Below are 23,704 nucleotides of genomic sequence, written 5' to 3'. Positions count from 1 at the left end.
CATTACATGGAGTTTACATCGAATGTTTACGAGGGATTAACATCGAAATATTTACGAGGGTTTTACATCGAAATGTTTACGAGTGATTTACAACGAAAGTATTTACGTGTGCTTTACATCGAAATAATTACGTGGGCTTTACGACGAATTTTTACGTGTCGTTTACGACGAATCCTTTCTCTGCGCTTTACGAGGAATATATTTCGTCGTAAACGTAACGAGTCGTTTACGACGAAACATCCGTTACGACGGACGTTTAACAACGAAACGTCTTTCGACGTTAATTCGTCGTAACACCTCGTTTACGACGAATTTACAACGAATACTGCCCTAGTAAAAAATATGTTTTCTTGTAGTGTATGCTATTGGTAAAACCGTTAGTACCAAAGAAAATGCAATTAAATTTATTACTATTTGCTTAAACATTGTAAAATTTAGTATGTCATTGTTGTTATGTTAAAGTATATAACTCGTAAAACAATTTGAACAAAATAATAAAACAGAGGCTTTCCATTAATTTAAGAATAACTAAGAAGTTCGACAAAGAGATCTATCTCCCATAATTCAAAACGCTTGAAAAAGATAATTGCAATATAGTAAAGAAAAACAACAGATAAAAACAAAAGCCTCTGTAAAATGTCTTGCAATCCCTAATTTCCTTCAGCTACTTTTGTCAGGTTTCTCCTTTTTGATCTGAGTTGAACACAGATTCCTTCTCACCAAATTCTCGTCATAGTGTTCCTCCAAGTTAAAAACGGTTATTCCTCGGCATTTAGCAGGAGTCAATGCGTTAGCTTAACCTTCCTGGGACGACCCTCCAGACAACATTAATGAACCCTGTAATACATTTACAGAATTGTACAAAAACATACCGTAAGAAACATTGCAAGAATAAGAGTGTAATGACCCACCACTCCCACCATCTCCACTTCTTTCTCCAACCCCACCACTTCCACCTTCTTCTCCACCATCTCCACCTTCTTCCCCACCATCCCCATCTTCTTTAAAGCTTGAGAAAGAGAGAGAGAGAGAGAGAGAGAAAGAGAGAGAGAAGAAGGAGAAGAAGAGAGAAAGCTCACCTGAACTCGTCGCCGGAGAAACCGTGCGCCATGACCACGTTCAGCTTGCCACCACCGATAAACACCCTAGGTAATCGCCGGAAACCGCATTCCTTAAGCTCAGTTTCGTTTCCGTTTAGTAAATCGCCCATAACTTCCTAACTATTGATCATCTCGTGCATTCAAGACCACCATCGTGTTCCTCTCGTCGAGACGAAGCCGTAGACACCAACCACGCCTCAATCGGAGCCCGGACGAAGCCTCACGCGCCTCCGGAAGTTTCGCCTCTGCGCGCGCGTGAAGTACACGCGCCGCCGCCGGAAAACGTCGCCACCGCCGGACCACCGTCCCCCGCCGCCGGAATACCGCCGTCGCCGCCGACAACCGCCGCCGGAATACCGCCGTCGCCGCCGGTGACCGACACCGTTGACTCGTCGGCGACTCGGTCAACTCGGCCGAGTCAACTCAGTGAGTCAACTCGGTTGACTCGGTTAACCGATCGGTTAGCCGGTTTAAATTGATTTCGGTTCGGTTAGGGTAAACCGGTCGGTTTAGTCAAATCGATTTCCGGTCAAAGTTTGACCGGGTTGACTTTGACCAGCGGGTTGACTTTTCCGAAAACTTTTACCAGTTCCGTTTTCGACCGTTCGAAAGGCGTTCTGACTCAGAATTTCGATCTGATTTCAGATATGGAGTCTATTTGAGCAGCTGGAGTTCATAGACAACACTTTTATATTGCTAAGGTGAGGGTCTATTCCCGAACTTCTCTTATTCGGCTTAGGACCTCGAATAAGTATAATTTATTTCTAATGTGTTCCGTCTGTGTGAAATCGAGTCTGTCATTGTTTGTTTAGTTTTAGGTTCTTTGCATAAACCGGAACTAGGGGGTTAGAGGATTCAACATTGATTGTTTCACTTAATGTAAATTCTTAGCTAGGATTGTTTTTGTTTGGAGACGGATACAGAGTCGGACTGCTGTATGCCGGATTGTATGGAGGTCACGGCCAACTTTAGTCGACCGGTTGAGCCGTAGACTGGAAGTGTCGATAAATCGTCTACGGGCGTGTGTTACCGAGCACTTTTTCGGTGTGTGTATGAACCGAGCACCTTTTCGGTAGTGTTTTGGCCTGTTAGTGGGCGGCGAGTGCGCACCTCGCTAGGACCATTGTTTGTTGCTTGAGTACTTTAGGTACTGTGTTTGACATGCATTAGAATTAAATTATATTTATTCGGAGTGCTATGTCCGGGTCCATGGACTTCGGGGTAGCATCCCATACCTCACTGAGCGATTCCCCTGTCGCTCACCCCTCACTCTTCCCCCTTTCAGGTGAGACAAACAAGTATGTGATATATGGACGGACTTGGTGCTATTTGACTTTTCTTTCGGATTTTATTTGGGCATGGGTGAGAGTTGTCGGGTTTATGGGCTTTTATATTACGGGATATTGTTGGTGGCCCGTCGTCCTTAGTGTCAGGGAGACGGGTGTCACATTGTTGTATGATGACGCGTCGGGGGTGACACGCTGTCCTCCATATAGGAGGTGACGGGTGTCACAATTTGGTATCAGAGCGGGTTCCATCCCGGTTCCGTCACGGGATGGCGGTCAGGGGATTCGGTTTTCATCGGTTTTCAAAGTTCTTTTTGTTTTAAAAAAAATATATATTTATTTATATATTTGGAAATTCTTTTAGCACCATTATGTCCAGTAATTACTAACTCAATTGTCTCTTTCAATGACGATGAGTAAAAATCATCGTCATTCGTCCTTCGACTAACAAGGTTCTCGACAGATGTTCAACAGTTGCGTGAAGTCCAAGTTCGTCAGTTTTCTCGGGAGTTATCAGTTCTTCGGTCATGATTTCGAGGCTATCCAGGAGTGGATATGTGACGTTTCTGCCACCAGCCCACTTCAAGCAATCGTTCCACGAGTTTTGTTACTGGAGACTATGTGGTGTGTGGTATGAGCCATTGGTTGGCATGTGTTGTTGTGTGTACGAGTATATTGACTATTTTGGAGATATATTTGTTTTGTGAACTCGTGGAGATCGCTTTTGAATTGGGGTGCAGCAGCTTGCGTTGTGTGGGTGTTGGAGTTACACTTTGGTATGTTTACCAATTTTGGCAGTGTTGATCGTTTCAGAAATGTGTCAGTTTGGACAACTGACATAGGACATTGGGAGCTATTTATATCCATCGCAGTGTACCAGTTATGCTTGGAGGGCCGATTTGTTCGGATATTCATCAGAGATGGAGCTACGTTTTTACGATGTTATCCTTGGGATGGATTGACTGTCACGGCATCAAGTAGTGTTGGATTGCCTGAGGGCAAGAGTTTCGATTGCTGGAGCAGATGGAAGTTGTTAGTGCATGCATGCTACATACTGAGGAGTTATGGGATATAAGAACAGAGAGATTTTTGGCTACCATTTCAATGGTTAAGGATGATGGACAGCATGGGCTGCAGGATCTTCCGGTTATTGCAGAGTATGAGGATATATTTGTGACCTTTGGAAAGGCCACCACAAGACACATGAGACGCTCTTGCAATTTTATTTTATTTTGGAGCAAACAGCACTGGTTTCACGAGTTTCTTATCGTCTATCACCAGCATGGATGACTGAGTTGAGAAAGCGATTGGAGGAACTCTTTGATAAGGGATTTATCAGATCGAGTTCTTCCCCATGGGGAGCATCATTGTTGTTGTAAATAAGAAAGGTGGGAGTTTCAGATTTTATATTGACTACATAAACTTGAACATGGTAACCATCGTATTGACGAGTTGTTAGAAGAGCTTAATGGAGGTTCATCGTTCTCGAAGTTTGTCTTGGCATCAAAGAAACCATCAGATTGCTATAGCTGAGGAGTATGTACGGAATGCAGATTTCCGTTATGGATATTACGAGTTCGTAGTGATACCATTTGGGTCGACAAAGGCACTGTTGCATTCATGAAGATATGAATGACGTTTTCGTGAACATTTGGATAGGTGTGCGATTGTATTCACCAACGACATCCTGATTATTTTGGAATAGAAAGGAGATTTGTGAGCATTTAGCGGATTGCGTTGGATAAGCCTGGAGAGCATCAGTTGTTCGCTAAGTTGAGGAAGTGTAGCTTCTGGCAGAGGAATGTTGTATTTTTGGGTAACATGGTTTTGGAAGCAGAATTTTGATGGATCCAAAGAAGATTAATACCGTTTCGGGAAGGTCGGAACCTAAGAGCGCTACAAAGATCAGCCGTTCTTTTTGGGTTGATAGTTTACTACTGGAAGTTCATCAAGGGTTTCATCGTAATAGTAATGTTAAAGACGCGGTCTACATGTAAAGACGTTAAGTGTGGTTGGATAGATTTTTGTTCGAGGAGTTTCACTGAATTGAAGCACAACTAATGAAGACACCAGTTTTGGGTTCTACTGAGGCTGAGGCTTACTGTGATGTGTCAGATACTGGATTGGATTTAAATTGAGGTATGAGGATTAAGTCATTCATATGCATCACGCCAGAGAGGCTGTAGTGGTATTTGCGTTATAGTTTTGGAGATCGTGATTGTACGGGAAGGAAGTCCAGATTCTATGGGATCATTAGAGTATGATATTTATCTTCACTGATTAAAAATTGCACTTGGGCAGTGCAGTTGGATTGAGTTTGTAGCAGACTATAGTTTGGATATCGCATACTACCTGATAAGGACAACCAGGTGATAAATGCCTTGGGTAGGCGTATGAGCTGTATCTCAGGAACCAAGAAGGTTCATGAGTTGGAGATTTGCTAGTCTCAGGTTGGGTGCCATTACTATCAATGGAGAGACAGATGTCCTTGGGACTTTGGAGCAGACAGATTTGCTTTGGAGGATACACAAGCACAAGTTAGCATTCTGGATTGGTTGAACAGATCGAGATTGGGAGTATTGGATATCATACAACTCTGAGCAGGATATACTTGTACCGAAACCGAGTTTGTGTGTTGGACGATAAGTTGTTAAGAAAAGGAATCTTACAACAAACATATCACTCGTGTTTCTCTACGCAGCGGGAACACCAAAGGGTACAAAGATATGAAGAGTTAACTATAATTGGTGTAGTATGAAGATGTTTGTAACTACATTACGTCGCGGTGCCAGACATGTTATATGGCAATGACAGAGGATCAGTTATCTATTATGTTATTTTTGAGCTTGCTTTTGCCGGAGTAGAAATGAGGCATGGTGATTATGGACATTGTTATTGGATTATAAATCACCATATGTGGAAAGGATGCCACATGGGTAGTCATGGATAGACTTACCAAGTCAGCCCATTTCCTAAGTAATTAAGAAGACAATCAGAGCTAATTAATTGGAGCAGACCTACATTATTGAGTTTGGGAAGTTTCATTGATGTCAACATTGTATCGGATTGGGAATCGAAGTTCACATCTACATTTCAGAGAGCCTTTCGGAAGGCACTTGGGACAATACATCTTATCACCCGTTGACATATTGTCAGTCAGAGAGGACTACTCAGAACTTAAAGGATATGTTCAGAGATTGCGTGGGATGGAATTTCAGAAAGCATCTACCTATACCAGAGTTTGCCTATATCGACAGCTATCTTTTGAGTATTAAAAAAAAAAATTTATTATATGAGGATTATTTATGGTAGACCTTATAGTATACCACTTTGTTGGACCAAAGTGGGGGAGCAATATGAGTTAGAACTATTAATGGTTCAAGAGACAGTAGAGCAAAGGACATACTCAAGGATTGGCTTTCGGAAGCCCATGACGTCAAAAGATTTATGCAGCTAAGCGCCGTAAGGATTTGGAGCTACATATGGACACCTAATATACCTGAAATTAAGGACATTTCAGGAGGAGCCTAAGACTCAGAAGATATAGGAGCTTAAACCGAGACACATGGAATTGTATCCTGCACTGGAGTGGATTGGATTAGTTGCTTGCAGTTACTTTATCAGCAGTATATCAGCCTTCTAGGACTTGGTTCATATGACAGCATTGCAAAAGTTGAGAAGGCGCTATAATTATTTTGCAGTTGACGTCAAGTGAGTTCATAAAGATTTTATGGACCTTATCATCTATTGAAGATTTTGGATCATCAAGAGAAAACAGTTCGGAGAATGTCGACCGTGCTTGTCCGAGTTCGTTGGGAGGGAGATAAGACTCAGGAGGAGACCTGAAAGGCCGAGCGAGGATTAGTATTCGAGGTTTTGGAGGTTCTGCTATGATAACATTGGGCATGTCAGCTTATGACTTGAATTCGGGGACGAATTCCTTATAAGTGGGGGAGAATTGTAATGACCCACCACTCCCACCATCTCCACTTCTTTCTCCAACCCCACCACTTCCACCTTCTTCTCCACCATCTCCACCTTCTTCCCCACCATCCCCATCTTCTTTAAAGCTTGAGAAAGAGAGAGAGAGAGAGAGAGAGAGAAAGAGAGAGAGAAGAAGGAGAAGAAGAGAGAAAGCTCACCTGAACTCGTCGCCGGAGAAACCGTGCGCCATGACCACGTTCAGCTTGCCACCACCGATAAACACCCTAGGTAATCGCCGGAAACCGCATTCCTTAAGCTCAGTTTCGTTTCCGTTTAGTAAATCGCCCATAACTTCCTAACTATTGATCATCTCGTGCATTCAAGACCACCATCGTGTTCCTCTCGTCGAGACGAAGCCGTAGACACCAACCACGCCTCAATCGGAGCCCGGACGAAGCCTCACGCGCCTCCGGAAGTTTCGCCTCTGCGTGCGCGTGAAGTACACGCGCCGCCGCCGGAAAACGTCGCCACCGCCGGACCACCGTCCCCCGCCGCCGGAATACCGCCGTCGCCGCCGACAACCGCCGCCGGAATACCGCCGTCGCCGCCGGTGACCGACACCGGTGACTCGCCGGTGACCGACACCGGTGACTCGCCGGCGACTCGGTCAACTCGGCCGAGTCAACTCAGTGAGTCAACTCGGTTGACTCGGTTAACCGATCGGTTAGCCGGTTTAAATTGATTTCGGTTCGGTTAGGGTAAACCGGTCGGTTTAGTCAAATCGATTTCCGGTCAAAGTTTGACCGGGTTGACTTTGACCAGCGGGTTGACTTTTCCGAAAACCTTTACCAGTTCCGTTTTCGACCGTTCGAAAGGCGTTCTGACTCAGAATTTCGATCTGATTTCAGATATGGAGTCTATTTGAGCAGCTGGAGTTCATAGACAACACTTTTCTATTGCTAAGGTGAGGGTCTATTCCCGAACTTCTCTTATTCGGCTTAGGACCTCGAATAAGTATAATTTATTTCTAATGTGTTCCGTCTGTGTGAAATCGAGTCTGTCATTGTTTGTTTAGTTTTAGGTTCTTTGCATAAACCGGAACTAGGGGGTTAGAGGATTCAACATTGATTGTTTCACTTAATGTAAATTCTTAGCTAGGATTGTTTTTGTTTGGAGACGGATACAGAGTCGGACTGCTGTATGCCGGATTGTATGGAGGTCACGGCCAACTTTAGTCGACCGGTTGAGCCGTAGACTGGAAGTGTCGATAAATCGTCTACGGGCGTGTGTTACCGAGCACTTTTTCGGTGTGTGTATGAACCGAGCACCTTTTCGGTAGTGTTTTGGCCTGTTAGTGGGCGGCGAGTGCGCACCTCGCTAGGACCATTGTTTGTTGCTTGAGTACTTTAGGTACTGTGTTTGACATGCATTAGAATTAAATTATATTTATTCGGAGTGCTATGTCCGGGTCCATGGACTTCGGGGTAGCATCCCATACCTCACTGAGCGATTCCCCTGTCGCTCACCCCTCACTCTTCCCCCTTTCAGGTGAGACAAACAAGTATGTGATATATGGACGGACTTGGTGCTATTTGACTTTTCTTTCGGATTTTATTTGGGCATGGGTGAGAGTTGTCGGGTTTATGGGCTTTTATATTACGGGATATTGTTGGTGGCCCGTCGTCCTTAGTGTCAGGGAGACGGGTGTCACATTGTTGTATGATGACGCGTCGGGGGTGACACGCTGTCCTCCATATAGGAGGTGACGGGTGTCACAAAGAGGTCAAACCAATTAAAATAAACAATACTTTACCTCCGGTGCATCTGAAATTAAAGAGTTTTCCAAAGACAAAGTATTCACTACTCCCTACAATATAAAAAATGTTACAAAAACATGTAATGGCCGTAATGAATCAAACACTCAAACATATAATATATTACAATACCTTTGGTTGACTCAAGTCCTCGAACTCGGTAATCATTTCAGTGTTGGTCATGATTTTCAAGACTTTGACTCAAGTCCTCGAACTTGGTAATCATCTCAGTGCAGTTATCACAGCCATCATAGTAGAATGAGATTAATTTCTTAGGTTTCAAGTGTATGGAATGCTTTATATGAATGGGATAAAGGAGTCTTATATAGGTTTTCTAAACCTAATTCAATGCACGGTGGATCTCGTATACCACCAAAAAAGTAGCATATATTTTAACCTTGCCAAGCACTCTAAGATATATATATTGCCATAACATAAAAATGTGAAATATATGCAATTTACTATCATTAATTTACCTTCCCAATCACTCAAAACAATTAAATATCGAGCACACCCACACAGATGGTTTAATTCGGTATGTGTACTCTTGATTGATATCGGTTTAATATTCTAAACCATAATATCATAATTTCCGTATATGACAATTGGTCCTTCTCGTGCATGAACTAACAACAAAATCTTGCATAAAAAAACGTGATTTGCTTTTTGTATGCAAATCATAAATCATAATATACTAAACCATAATAATCTAATTTACGTATATGACAATTCGTCCTTTTTGTCTTAATGTAAAAAACGTATAGAACTGAGATGACATTCAGATATCGTTCCATAGAGGAAGAATACACCAAACCATCGAAGCTGTCCACATCCCACTCTGGCACCTCTAAGAGATCTATGTCATCATCCTCGCTCTCCTCAATCATGTCTTCTTCAATCTCACCGTCGCTTTCTTCCTCTTCTTCCTCTGGATCGAGCTCGGCCTTACGCTTTCTCTGGCGTTTCTTTGTCAACGACCGAAGAAACCTCCAGGGCCTCCGTCTCCAACTCGGTGGAACACTCTTCCCCTGCCGTAACGGCTGCGCAAGGTTTGAGAACTACTGAAGATGCTTCCATCGAAGCCTCCTCCAAGTTGCTCGAATCTCTCTGTCTCTGAGCAAGGTTTGAGAACCATGATCTTCGGACAAAACTCTAGAACACCTTCTCTGTTTGAGATTCGGACAAAACTCTACAACCCTACAACACTTTGTCGTGGTATTAGGTATAGAATTCAGACACCGTAATGGTATTAGGTATTAGATATCACCGAGTGCATAAACACTGCATAAACATCTAACCAATCTCCGCCTGCATAAACATCGCGGGTCTCTATCTAGTTATCTCATCTAACTAATCTCCGCCTTCTATCAAGTCAATCGGTTTGTTCTCAATGATTAAACGATCGTCTCGCTAATTAACGTAAATTAGGAAACTTTGTTGTTAAAACACAAAAAAAAATTCTGAGAAGTCTATAAATGTGCCACGTCAGCGTCTTTGTTTTCAAATTCCTATGAGGCCGCCACATGTCAAAGGTAAGGTGAACGCATTTAATCCAAATGCTTCTCCTTTAGTATAAAGGGAATGTGTACCTATAGATGATAATAATTCTATTAATTTATTAAAGGGGTATTAACTAATGTCAAGGTGGAAAGCAAATTAAGTAAAATAAACAACAAATGAGAACTATTTTTGTTCTACAAAATTCATAAAAAATGTAGTTATATTGTAAAATGCCCTTTTAGATAATCAACATTGTAGTTAAATTGAACTTTGACAAAACAATATTTATTTATACAGATAACTCTTGATATATGTCGATCCACATGGCTTGGATACTGAAAGAGGGTTGTGGGACTAAATGCCACTGCCAACTGCAGTGTCTGTATATACAACAATTGTTCCGATAGGAAAAACAAAAAACTTACAGCATTAAGTATTTGACCAGGGAGAACAACTGTTTGTATCCTTAAAAGCTTTCGATAGACACGTTCATCATTTCTCTGAAGCACAATTGGGGTACGCAGTAAAAAATTGTAGAAAATGAGTTATAGTCGATAAAAAATTACCATCAGCTTGTTTAAAAAAAAAAAATTTATCATCGACTCACCCAACATTATTAACGGTATAAATTTTGCCACGTGGACATTTTAATTGTGGAGACTGGAGAGTGATACGATTTCTTATCTTTCGATTTTATAATTTTCGAAAAGGTAACAGAAAACCAAAAGAAAAATGTAACGCTAAGATTTGCTAATCAAATACCGAATTAATAACGTTTCTAATCATATAGGACTTTGGCTAATTTTTGGTACGCCTTGTTACCTATACTATGTAGCATAAATAGTCATATATTTGTTTTTATCTATTAAGACATAACGTTATTTAAGTTTCAAAAAAAAATATAACGTTATTTATCCAAAATGGTAGTAATCAACATTAAGTTGTACAAGTAGGTCACTGTGTTTACATATTTCACTAGCTAAGTCTTAACCACATATTTATAACTGGATTCATAATTAGCATGATAAGAATTGTTATAGCCGAATTATAGGTTTGACAACTTTGCTAGTGAAATAATTAACAGCAATAAAATAAATACATAAATAAATAAATAAATAGGACTCGTATAATTGTTTTAAGAGCATCCACAATGGTGATACCCATTATGGAGTCCTTAGGATTAGATTAATATTATTATTATTATTATTATTATTTTTTGAATAGTTAAGGACTCTTGTGAAAAATGTGTGTACAATAGTGATTCCGAAGTTGGAATTCTTAGGAATAAAAAATATATTTTTTTTGTTTAATGAAATATAATTTTTATATATTGGATGATTAAATAGAATAACTTAACATAAAATACAATAAATAAACATAAAAAACAATAATTAAACATAAAAATACAATAATTAAAGATAAAAACCATAATTTTACATAAAGATAGAAAAATTCCTAAATAAAAACATGATTAAATATAAAGATTACACATAAGAGTTTATAAGATGATTAAATATTAAAATACAACATGATTATGAATCACTACATGTAACTACATGTAACTACGCCTAGTTGCATTAAACAACAATCAAAGAGGCTTTCAACTACATGAAACTAACCTAATACCTTAAATATCATCATAACATCTCAGTCATGAGTTTCACTTTAAGAGATTCTTCCATCTCGGAGAGAGGATCTTTTTTGGCAAGTAAACGTTCTAGAATCTTTTGTTTAGAGAGCTTTTCTTTCATTTCCATGATGGATTGAAGCTGTGACATCTCTTCTTCCTTGCCACTCTTCTTCCTCTTACCAGCTGCTTTAGCAGCTTTCACACCAACTGGTCTGCTTTCAGGTTCGGCAACATCATCTTCTGTATCAACGTCCACCACTTGTTTGCGCTTCTCCTTCCCACCATCTTTAACCATATAGGTGGTGCACCATTTCTGGTCATGCCTCAGCTCCCTCCACGCATGTTCGAGGCTGAACTTGTGCTCGTAAATGTTGAAGAATGAGTCGAGGGCAGCTTTCATCACATCGTCTTCATTCTGACCACTTCTTTGCCCCCTCAACGCCGCCTCATAGCATCCAACGAACTTACAGACCTGCTCGTTAATCCTAGCCCACCGCTGCTTCGCTGGACCAAGCTCTCTAGGTACTGTCCCAACCAGTTGAGGGCTTGCGTTGTAGTAGTCAACAATTCTCTTCCAGAAACGTTCAGCTTTCTGGTCACAGCTGACAATGGGGTCTTTGCTGGTGTTAAGCCAAGCACCAATGAGGATTTTATCCTCATTAGGAGACCATTTCCTCCTCTCTTTGTTAGCAGACTCGACAGTAGGCTGGACAGCAGACTGGACACCAGGTTGGAAAGAAGACTCGACACCAAGGTGGAAAACAAACTCATCAGGACCTTGGGACCCGAACCAAGCTGGTTCGGGTGACTCAAGATCAACTGAAGATTGACTATACATTAGATTAACAAAGCCAGTTGTGGTATTCATGTTTAGATTACAGGTTTCTGTTACTCTTAGCAACACAAACCCTTAAGTAACCAATAAAAAGTAAGTTCGCATTTAGTTTCGGAGTTGTTAGGCAGATAGAAAGCAAACAAGCATTTACCACCACTCTAATCATACTAATAAGTTCTACACTAGCTACACTTAAACCTAACAAGTACGATTCTATCAAATCTAGCATTAAAAACAATTAAAGCATGAAGAGATAAGTTTTTTTTATTACTGAAACTAGTAAGTAAGCGTGAAACAAGTTACCTGCCAACCCCATCTCGAGTTCTGACATTGATGTTTAAATCCTCTGAAGCTCTTCCTTAAATGACATAAGATAAAACAGTTAAAATTTCAAATTTTAAATCAAATTAGTTATCTAAATAAGGTATGAAACTTACCAGCCCATAACGATGACCAGTATTACCAACACCAGTACACTAACTCCCTTTGCCAAACCATAGTTAATCACTAATGTCTTCTTAGTTAACATACCCACGATCTTCTCAAGCTTAGCCACCTTCTGGTCACTCTCAAAGAATTGATCCTTGACCATCCTAAGTTGTGTCTGCGTTTCACGAAGCTCTTCTTGAATCGCCACATCCCACCATTTCCAGATGTGGGAGTCTCCATCGTCAACGTTGTTGCAGGAGAAGTACCTCCTTCCTGTATCTTTACGAGTGTACGAGGTTTCAACAACAAGCTCACTACCGCAATAGCATGTCCTCGAGATTCCTTCACCAGCCTCAGGTTCTGGTGGGTACTGATCCGCCTCTGCAATTATGTAGCTACTCTGAGCTTCATCCCCGTAGAGAGCAGCTTCTGCTTCAAGTAAAGAGTTGATGTCGAACTCCTCTGATGAAGGCTGAGTGTAGCTATAGTCTTGTCCCATGTTCGTTGGCCTGCACAAAAAACCAGAAACTATGTTAAGAACACATTCACTAGGGAGTTTAAGAACACATTAACTTAGATATATGATCAACTAAACAGTTTACTAGCTACACATTAAGCAAACAGAAAACCGTACAAATACGTTTTGAAACAAGAAAAATATAAGCCACAGGAAACCATACAGATACGTTTTGAAACCAAAAATGAATTGAAACCCTAACTACATCGATTGAAACCGAAACCGAAAACGAAAACGAATTGAAACCGAAAACAAGTGATGAGTTTTCCAGCTAACTAAATCGATTGAAACCCTAACTACAAACCAAAAGATCCCCAATTGAAAACGATTTGAAAACGATTTGAAAATAATTTCAAAACCCCAAAATTTTTGAAACCATAAATGGAAGAAATCCCCAAATCGATTCAAAGGAAATACGAAGCATAGAGGGAGACGAGAACAACATGGAAGCTAACATATCCTTAAATCTACCACAGAATTAGTTTATCTACCATTGAAGATCGACGATGGAGAGAAATCGAAGATGGAGAGAAATCGCCTTTCGTTGAGAGCTCTGATTTTTTTTCTCACCTTCGGTCGCGAATGTTTTTTTTTTCGACATAACTCAACACAACATCCCGCCGGGCCAACCATCAGACGCCACGTGCAGTAAGGACTTGATCCTTCGAAGCCTTATTTACGGACTGGTCCGTACCAATCCGTCTAAAGCTGAGCCTAATTCACAATTTTTTAATTGTAAAAAAGCTAAGGATTTGGGCCACGGACCCGTGACGGACCGCCGTTGCGGTTGGTCTAAGAGGAAGCATTACTTCTTCTTTGTGCCTTCCTCTCCTCTTAAATAAAAGGAATAAATTATAATTCTTTGCTTTCCTTTTGAGAGGTGCAAAACTAGTACTAGAATGCATAGTAATTGTATTATATGGTTTTGTAAAAATTACTCTCAAGGCTATTACTAGTCATACATACCACGTAACCCCAGAATGGAAATTAAATATAAAAGTTTGATTATATAATTAACTAGTGGTATTCCGGCGCTACGCGCCGGGTTCGTATGTTTTATTTTCTAATGAGTTCAAAATTGTTTTTTTTTATTTAGTTGGTAGTGGTTAGTAACAGTAATGTATTACTTTGTTTCGAAGTTTCTTAGGTCAAAGAGAAATCACATAAGTGGTTTTCACTAATTGATTCAATAAAAATAGACCAATGCATGTTTTTGTTGTGTGAATATATTTTTGAATGAAGATAATAAATTCATTCTTCCTCTTAAAATAGTAATAATCTTCGCATGCTTTGTTTAAGTCATGGATGTGGTAATCTGTTAATGACTTTATTGTGGATGTATTGGTTGAATAATCTGTCTTCAATATGATTTTGAATCCATTAAGTGAATTCTTAATCATGGTCTAGCATTGATCGGACCTGAATTGACTATTTTTCCAGGATAGTTTATCCATATTTTTTTACCTCTTCGAAATTGCCTCTGCATAACATTAAGATATCATAAGATATGTGTCGTTGTCATAGTTTCCATCTGCAGATTGGTAAAGATGGATAGATTTGCGGTGGTAAAAGTATTGATTTAACTCCTTAATGTACTGAGCCTCTGGATTGTCATTATCCAAACATTGATTTTTTAAATGAATGTAATGATATATCATCTTAAATGGCGCTGCTGCAAATATCATAGACTGAGGTTTTTGAAATAAACAGTGGAGGTATGTATCTAAAGAGTTTCCTTCACAGTTATAAGCTTCTAAAAACGTTACCGCATCGATAATGGATAAAATTGATCAATAAAACAAAACCACTTTCTTTGCTTCCACATTTACAAAATCAGTAATACAACCTAAAAACACAAAGAAAATTAGTTCGTAAAGTTGGACATAGGTAAAAATCTGCAAACACTACCATAACTTCAAAACCATAGTGCAACGTTATGGACCACACAATTTCAAAAATAAAAACATATCTGCAAACTTATCGCTACAGAGTACATGTCCAAACCAAACATGACTACTACTACGCAAAATAAAACTAAGAGACTGTTTTTTGTGCACCAGAAATTTAAGAGACTGAACAACAAAAAAACATATTGAAACTAAAATATTTGGAGCTAAAATCATGAAGACTATATTTGTCTTCTACAATATGATATAACGAAATATGAAAACTCAAAAAGAAAAAATAAATTATATTCTTAAAAGTAAAAAATAAATTACATTTTTCAAATAAACTATTATTCCTTTACTGAAAAAACAAAAATTGAAACATCATAAATTAAATTCAAACATTTAGTTTAGTATCTATTAAATCACTCTTTTCTCTTCACAACAAAATAGTGACGGTAAGTAATATACAATATATTAATTTACATCCTATTTCATTTGGGTGAGAGGTCAGTATCCTACAAAAGGATGCTGCAAAAAAGATTGAAACACAATAAATTAACAAAGCCCAAAATTTACATTCTCGAACCAATTAAATAATTTAATTTTATTGAAACATGTAATTCTACACGATTTTATCGCAATAGAATAATAAAATTAATTGAAAGGTACATCTAAAGCATTAATAAAATTTATAAGAAACAAAATTCAGTGTTTAATTATTTTAAAGATATAAATCAACAACATATAGTTTTTAAGTCATATAATATATATATACATGTATATATATATCAATATTATTAGCGTTTGCACTCTAAGAATTTAAAATTCAAATTATAATTTATATTTTTGTAAAAATAAATAAAATGATTTTTACATATTCTAATAGTAATATAATAGATTAAATATATTAAAATTTATATAAGAAAACCCGGACGTAGCATAAGTTGTCTTTAGATGTCACATGCTAGTACATAATTATTTTGCAAATCAATTAAATTACATAAATGTTTGACACCTTTAAACTTTTGATAAAATAAAGTAAGATTCAAAACGGAGCAGCAAACCAACATACGCAGAGTCGGTCTATTTAGAGATTTTTCATGGATCCATTTTTAATACTTGAAATAGATTTAAGAAAAAAAAACACAAGTTTCAAACTTATAAGCAAACCGAAAGATACAAAGTGAGTGTAAAATAAAAGTCATCTAAAAAAGACATAATAAATAGCTCAAAGTCACAAACTTAAGCAGCATGTTGGCTAGCGAGAGCCTTTGCCTGGCTGCTTCAATGATGGTAAGCTTAACACCCTTACCCTTACGTATACACCCACGGCCTTGACCCTTTGCCAAGGGTAAACACATTCCTCAACCTTGTTGGAAACTCATGTCCTGATGAGTCTTGGATGTGGATAGTCTCAAAGCTTCACTTATGCTTCACACTGTTTTTAATCCCACTAACACGCCCTCTGTTTCTACCCCCAGCCACCATCACAACATTCCCGACATCAAACTTGATGAACTCAACAATCTTGTTCTCCCCCAAGTCGATCTTAATGGTTTCATTACTAATGTGCGACCATCGTATGTGTTCAGGAAAAGGATGCCTTTTTGTTCGAACTGGATCCTTTTTGTTCGAACTGGATAGTTCGAACTGGATCCTTTTTGTTCGAACTGGATAGTTCTAACTTTGCAAAACATAAACTGTAGATAAGAAAAGAAACAAATCTTGGTGGTACACATTCATGTCAAGCATTACTCTAAATTATGACAAGAGCAAGAGAGATCAAAACCTTAGATTCCTCGTCCCTGATGGGAGTGAAGACGGAAACGTCCTTTGGTATCATAGATAAGACGGAAGTTCTCGTAGCAGAAGATAAACAAATGCACCACCAAGTTTGTCAAGCATCCAATATTTAGGAGCATTGAGCCTCTTCATATGCTTCTTTAAACCTCTCGCCTGTGTAATAACCCAACATAACACATGTGTATCACTCATCTTTTGGTTCTTGACTCTACAATCTTAATCGTAATCTATATATCAAAGCTTCAAGATCTAAACTCCTTTGGACTTTCTTGTCGGTATAGAGGATCTAGAAACTGGGTTTTCGATGAATGGATTAAGAGACGCCGTATTAATGGAAGTGAAAACGGAAACTGCAAACGTCACAGAAACGTTGCTGGGATATGGTGAGACGCAAAGGGACACTCCTCTAACATCTATTGAAAGAAACCCTAAATAAATCCAGGTCCAGTATGAGAAACAAATTAGTGGGCCACTGATTGACACTTAAAAACCGAAGCCCACAAAAACAGAAAAGAACATTTTTAATGATCGAAAAGATCACGCCACGTGTGAACAAAAGCCCCATATGCTATGTGCTGATGTGGAGAGCTGAGGTTAGAGAAAACTCTGCTTTATTATTATAGATAAGTAATTTTATCATATCTTCCAAATTTGGTTTGCATAGTCTATAACCATTAATGGTTAGATTATGCACTACACATATATGTTTTGCAGTGTCTTGAGACTGAGTGGGAAACTATAATAATGTCATTATGAACAAGTGGTCATGAATAATCACAAGTTGAGTATTACGTTTGTCTTTAATCCTAATATAGGATCTTCAGAGGGAAGAGAGAAAAACATATGCATCTGCAGAACTACTTTCCTCAACGGGTATGTTTACATTGACATAAGGAACTAACTTTCAATGCCCAATATCTCAAACCACTATGCATTTATTTAAGAATTAACTTTCATTTTACTTTAAAGATAAATCCAATTACAAGATGACAAATGGTTTAAAATGTTTTAGATGGGTTTTCTTTTTTGAGGAACTATGTTCTAGATGGTTTCTTACGAACCCTCATTTGAAAAGCTGCTGCCCTTTCTTTCCTTTTTACTATTTCTTTTTATCGTATTATTAAAAATACTTTGATAAGAATTTTACCGTTTGAAATGATCTTAGACATCTATGGAAAGATCACAACATGCCGAATTAATTGTTTCCTCAGGGTTTTTAAAAATTATTATCTATAAGATTAAAAAAGAACCATAGACAAATTTTGGCAATGGTTCTTCACTACCAGCCAACAGGTAAATAAATATTCTTTGTGCATCCACGCAAAGAAGTGATAGCTTCACATGGAATTAAAATGTATGGTTACAGTTCGTAAGTAACTAAGCGACCTGAAATTGAGTTTTCATCCAAGTATTGTTTGTTTAGTATTTAAATATTACACGTAAAGGTAAATAGCTTTTTTGTTGGTCATCGTAATAATTTATGATATAACACGCTCTTCATAATTTTATCAAAAGTATAAAAAGATTAATTAGTTAGAAGTGATGACATTAATTAAGATGGTGATTACATGCGAAACCAACAAAATTATTGTTAATAGATTTGCATGTACACGTACGTACGCATGAATAGATTAGCCGTCAATTATCATCGAAATTTCAGTAGCGTGTATTTCTTATTCTTGCATGCATGTGCAAGATATACAATCAGCATTTACACTATATATTTTTTTTTCTTCTAGTTTTTTGTTGATATGCTAATATATATGGTATATGCCATGTCTTTTACAAGAAAAATGGTTATGTCAAATACCCAAGATCCAATGTGACCGATTCGGAATGTTATTTGAATGATACCACTACTTGTCAATACAAACTTCAGTTAGGGTCAAACAAATTTTAATAAACTAAATTATATCCTTACTACTATAACCTCAGGTAATATGTATGTTAAAAAATTCTGATAAATACTAGATAATCATGATTCTCTGTCGTAGTACACCTTTTTCCCCCATTTAGCACTACTAAATTCAACGTACCGTAACTAGCGTAAAATGACCCTTTATAATCTTTATGACGGTACAAATAAAAAAATTCAAACAAAGAAGATAATTTTATCATGTGCAGTAACTTTTTATCAATGGTTTGTTCTAGTTGAGATATTTATTTTTCACATGAACATACAACATGATATATTCAAAATTTTATAATAAATTATTATCTATAGTCACCTATTAATAGAAAATGAATTTATTTGAAACTAAACCCAAATGGATGATTTTTCTTTGTGCACAGTCGAACCTAACTCCACTCGCACGATATTTTGTGCATCGTCATTATGTGAAAGAAGTCGAACATAACTTACTTGCCACAATAGGCTGTTGAACTCATATTTAAAGCAGCAATCCAGTTGGTGAAAAAATTAACGTCAAACCCTAACTAAAAGAAGATCTCTCTTTCTCTCTCGATCTCGATCTCTTCCACAATGCAATCACCTGTGACTAACGAAGACGCTATCGTAGCCGTCGCAGCTGTTGAAGACACTGTACCTGGTGGAGATTCACAGCCTGCCGTTGCCGTCGATTCTTCTGACTTGGGAACCGTGTCTCCAGCTCCGGTTCCTTTTGTACCTACTCTAGGAGCGTGGGCCAAGCCACTGAAGCTTTCTCCTTCAGCGCTGTCCGTACAACGAAAGTTTGGTTCGAACCTCCTCCAAGATCTGTCGTACCCGACGTCCCACTGGCCATCTCTCCCTTCAGGTCAACGTGAAGGTCATACCAAGAACATGGCCACGCCGGTGCCTAACAAAGGCCCTATGGTAACCGTCGCTGGTGGAGATTCACAGCCTGTCGTTGCCGTCGATTCTCCTGATCTGAGAAGCACCGTCTTTTCTCCCGTTTCTCCGGCTTCGGTTCCTCTTGTACGTACCTACTCTAGGAGCTTGGGCAAAACCCCTGAAGATCCATCTGCCTTCTTCTTCTTCTGGGTTGGCCGTACCATGGGACGCTGGTTCGAACCAACTCCAAGATCCGTCAGACACGTCCCAGTTGCCATCTTTCTCTTCAGGTCAACGTGGTCACACCAAGAACATATCCATGGAGGTTATAAACAATTACGCTTTAACATTTCATTGATTGAATTAGCGTTTATATTAGGTTCTTTAACTTCTAGTAAGCCCATCATGATAATAAATTATCAAAGAGTATATATATTTAACTTCTTACTCAAGATAAAGCCTAATATGAACCAATACGGATCCATTGATTTATAGCCAAAACCCTAATTATTCTTCCTCGTGAATTAGTTATTGTGACGTTTGTTGAGTAAAATAGCAACAACCAAGAGATTAAACATACTTCCTTTTCTTTAATTGCTTATAGAATTTCTCTTAAGTTCTTTATAGTATAACTACTGCTCCTTGAGTTTCCTAACTGAATTTCATATATTTCTTGTTATAACATTATTATATTGGCGCTCACAGAATTTCTTATGTTATATTATTACAGGCGCTTGAAAGTAAGGCAGACGTTACTGTTTCAAAGGATGGCAGTGGAAAGTTTACAACCGTGAAGGAGGCAGTGGCCTCTGCTCCGGAGAATAGCAAGACGCGGTATACTATATTAGTGAAGAGAGGCACTTACCTTGAAAACGTTATCATCGGGAAGAATAAAACGAATCTAACAATCCTAGGCGAGGGAAGTAACTTAACAACTATCACCGGTAGTTGGAACCACGTTGATGGTAAAGGAACATACGATTCGGCAACACTTGGTAACTTTCATGTTTTTCTCTAGAATATTATTGTTTTCTTTTATTTCCAAGTTAATATATGATTTTAGGAATACTAATACTCGTTTATACAATTTCAGCCGTTGACGGAGAGGGGTTTATGGCCGGGCCAACTAAGGAGCTGTGGCTCTCAGAGTCAGTGCCGATAAGGCGGTGATATATCGTTGCCGCATGGACGCCTATCAAGACACGCTCTATGCCCACATTGAGCGACAATTTTACCGCGAGTGTTACATCACTGGGACGGTCGACTTTATCTGTGGACAAGCAACAGCTGTGTTCCAGAACTGCGACATTGTGGCCCGAAAACCACTCCAGGGGCAACAGAACATGATAACTGCTCAACAGTGCCAAACCCAAAGCAGGGACACGTGGTTTTCTATTCACAAGTGCAAAATAAGGGCGGCTCAAGATCTCATTCCAGTTAAGGGAACAGTAAAGACATTTTTAGGACGACCGTGGGGTGACTATGCAACAGTAGTATTTATGAAGTCCGCCATAGATGATCTCATTGATCCGGCCGGTTGGGCTCCGTGGGACAACGACGAACGACGTCTGTCTACTTTGTTCTACGGAGAATACCAAAACAGCGGCCCAGGAGCTGGTACAGTCAAGAGAGTCACGTGGAAAGGATTCAAAGTGATAACAGATCCCAAAGAAGCTGAACAATTTACGGTGGGAAAACTTCTACAAGGAGAGTCGTGGATTAGATCTACCGGAGTTCCTTACGAGGAACGACTTTGATTACACTAAGTTTCATATGATTTTCTTAATTAACTATATCTAAATGATTAACATTATATATTTGCATTATTTTCTGTTATAAGCCCTAAAATTGAGAAGTTATTAAATGAAATGAATATTTGTGTTTCCTATCCTAATTCTAGTTCTTACACCAACGAATCTGTGATTTTCATTTCTAAAATCTGCTATCGGCACTAAGAGTAAGAAGAGAATAAATTATTCTTATATTTGCTCAAGAATACGATTCCTCAAATTTCAGAAAAACTGAGACTATTTTTGTCAGGGAAATTTGGCAACATGACTATAGCAAATAACACAATTAAGCCTATACCCATTACAATCAAATGGCTATGATATTTCTATAATATTTACTATATTATCCTTTCTTACTTTCAATTCTCTTTTTAATTAACTTTATAAGTTTAAAAATTATATATTCAAATTTTTTATATGTTTATAAAAAGCATAGATTTTTTTTTTGTATATGACATTTTTGAATTTTGTAAAACTAACATATATTTGTAAAATTATATATATGCAGTTATAATACAAATATATTCTATTTATAAAAAGTAGAATAGAATTGTAGCTACAATTTCTATTTTTTTCGTGTTTCATATATGTTTATGCCCTATTTCCATCTTTATTTTCCTCTCTCTTTTTCCTTCATCTTTATCTCTTTTTTTTTCTCTGTTCAAATAATATATTGTTGTATTATATTCTATTTTTTTTATTATATTCTATTTATGTATCATAGAATAGAATTGTTTCAAAACATTCAATATCTCTCCCTCTCTTTCTCCCTCCCTCAAAGAAATTGCATTCTTTATAGACCACTTTCTTCATAATTAGGTAAATACATGGATGTATTCTGTTGAACTGTTTAACTTAGGACACATTTGCTCCTATCTTTAATCCTATATGTCTATGGAAACTGAAGATATAAAGGGTTTTTTTTTGGCTTGTATACCAATATTGTGCGACCCAAAAAAACACTGTTCAAGACAGATTGTTAATTTCACCATATGAACTATACAAATAAACAATACTAATATAATTAATTTTCTTTTATAGTTGTATTTATTTTTGAAACAGACTATTCTATATCGTTTATATAAGTAGAATGGTATTTGGTTATTGTGTTTGTAATGCAAACGCTCATGCATTTCTGAAGGAGTAAAATGTCTATTGATGTGCTAAATTGACACACTTTCCAAGCTATGGTTATTTGTTAATTTTTTTGCTACTATGGTGAATTCACCATTTTTTCATCTAGAAAACTGAGATTATTTGTAACGCAGATTTGCGAGTCAAAACACCGAACTTAATAGTGTTTTAAGATGTAGCTTGTTTAAGTCATATAAAAAAATATGGTTAATTTGTATATTTGGTGGGAAAAGAGTCTATTCCGACCTCAACAATTTCAGTCATATTAAATACGACCCGGAAAAATGACTTTGCTAAATATTACTCCAACTCCATTATAATTCAAAAAAAAATTAAACTTTTTAAAAACGTGACTAATTTTACATTGCCAGCAACATAAGTTAGTCAACCGTTAAATCACTAAAACAACATCATTTTAATAAAAGACACAATTAAAATTATGTTCCTTGCAGGATGAAATCAAGCCTTGTTACCCTTTAAACCATACTTTTCAACCACTAGACTTAGCTATACTTTCAAGATATTAGTACAAATTTAAAATTATATACACTATGATGTTTCTTCTGTCTTCTCCAATTGCAACTTTTTCTATGTAATGGAACAGAGGATTTAGAAGTAGTACAAACAGAGACATGAATCATTGGCCTAATCCTTATACTCCCTAATCATGGCACGATTAGAATCATCATAATCGCTAATCAATTAATCATGTAGCAATTGTTAAATCGTGTTGTATATATTGGAAGCGATATGAGCGAGTGGCTAAAGAGTTACGGACAATAACACCTCGACCTCCTGTGATGGATGATGGGATTGGAGTAGGTGTGGTCAGGGAATAAGACAAAGAGCAAACTCATTCTCTGTTGCGACGCTGGTGTGCGTTGATGATGTTGATCTCTTGGACTGTTTGGTAATTTTACTCTAGTGGTCAAAGAAACTAGTTTAAAGGATAAGTCTTAGGGTCAAATCCCATAAGAAGCATGTTTAAAATGTTTTATATTCAATCAAAACGACGCCATTTTGTTGGGTTAACGATAGTTTGGCACATTGTTAAAAGTTGAGATAGTCACGTGCCACTTGTTCGGCTCTTATTGTTGTCGGAATAGGCACTTGTCCCTATACTTGGCAGATAGTTAACGGAAATTGAAGAAACATTGCAATAACGTGGAGTCTGGACGTAGTAAATTGTAGATATGTAGAAAGGGGTAAACCACATAAACTTGTAAGAGTACAAAGATTCTTCAACTTGAAACTTTGGACATTGATGGTCGTTCTATGTC

At 37.9% G+C, this 23,704-nt stretch overlaps 1 protein-coding gene, 1 long non-coding RNA gene and 1 pseudogene across 2 annotated transcripts; 2 read left to right on the top strand and 1 right to left on the bottom strand.

The window, feature by feature from the left end:
• Positions 1–414: 414 nt before the first annotated feature.
• Positions 415–6,083, top strand: LOC125591692. Its single transcript, XR_007327798.1, has 3 exons — positions 415–1,149; positions 1,246–1,801; positions 2,386–6,083. It is a non-coding gene; the product is annotated as an uncharacterized LOC125591692 (long non-coding RNA).
• A 5,178-nt stretch (positions 6,084–11,261) lies between these two features.
• On the bottom strand, positions 11,262–12,122 carry LOC106363073 (glutathione S-transferase T3-like). Its single transcript, XM_013802878.2, has one exon. The coding sequence runs from the start codon at positions 12,120–12,122 to the stop codon at positions 11,262–11,264; it is 861 nt and encodes a 286-aa protein (XP_013658332.2).
• Positions 12,123–19,209: 7,087 nt separating this feature from the next.
• On the top strand, positions 19,210–22,421 carry LOC106435020 (annotated as a pseudogene).
• The last annotated feature ends 1,283 nt before the right edge of the window (positions 22,422–23,704 follow it).

The sequence above is a fragment of the Brassica napus genome, chromosome C8 (assembly GCF_020379485.1).
Source record: "Brassica napus cultivar Da-Ae chromosome C8, Da-Ae, whole genome shotgun sequence".
NCBI classification, from domain to species: Eukaryota; Viridiplantae; Streptophyta; class Magnoliopsida; order Brassicales; family Brassicaceae; genus Brassica; species Brassica napus.
The sequence above is the reverse complement of the archived record's forward strand: the minus strand, read 5'-3'. Positions and strand labels throughout refer to the sequence as shown.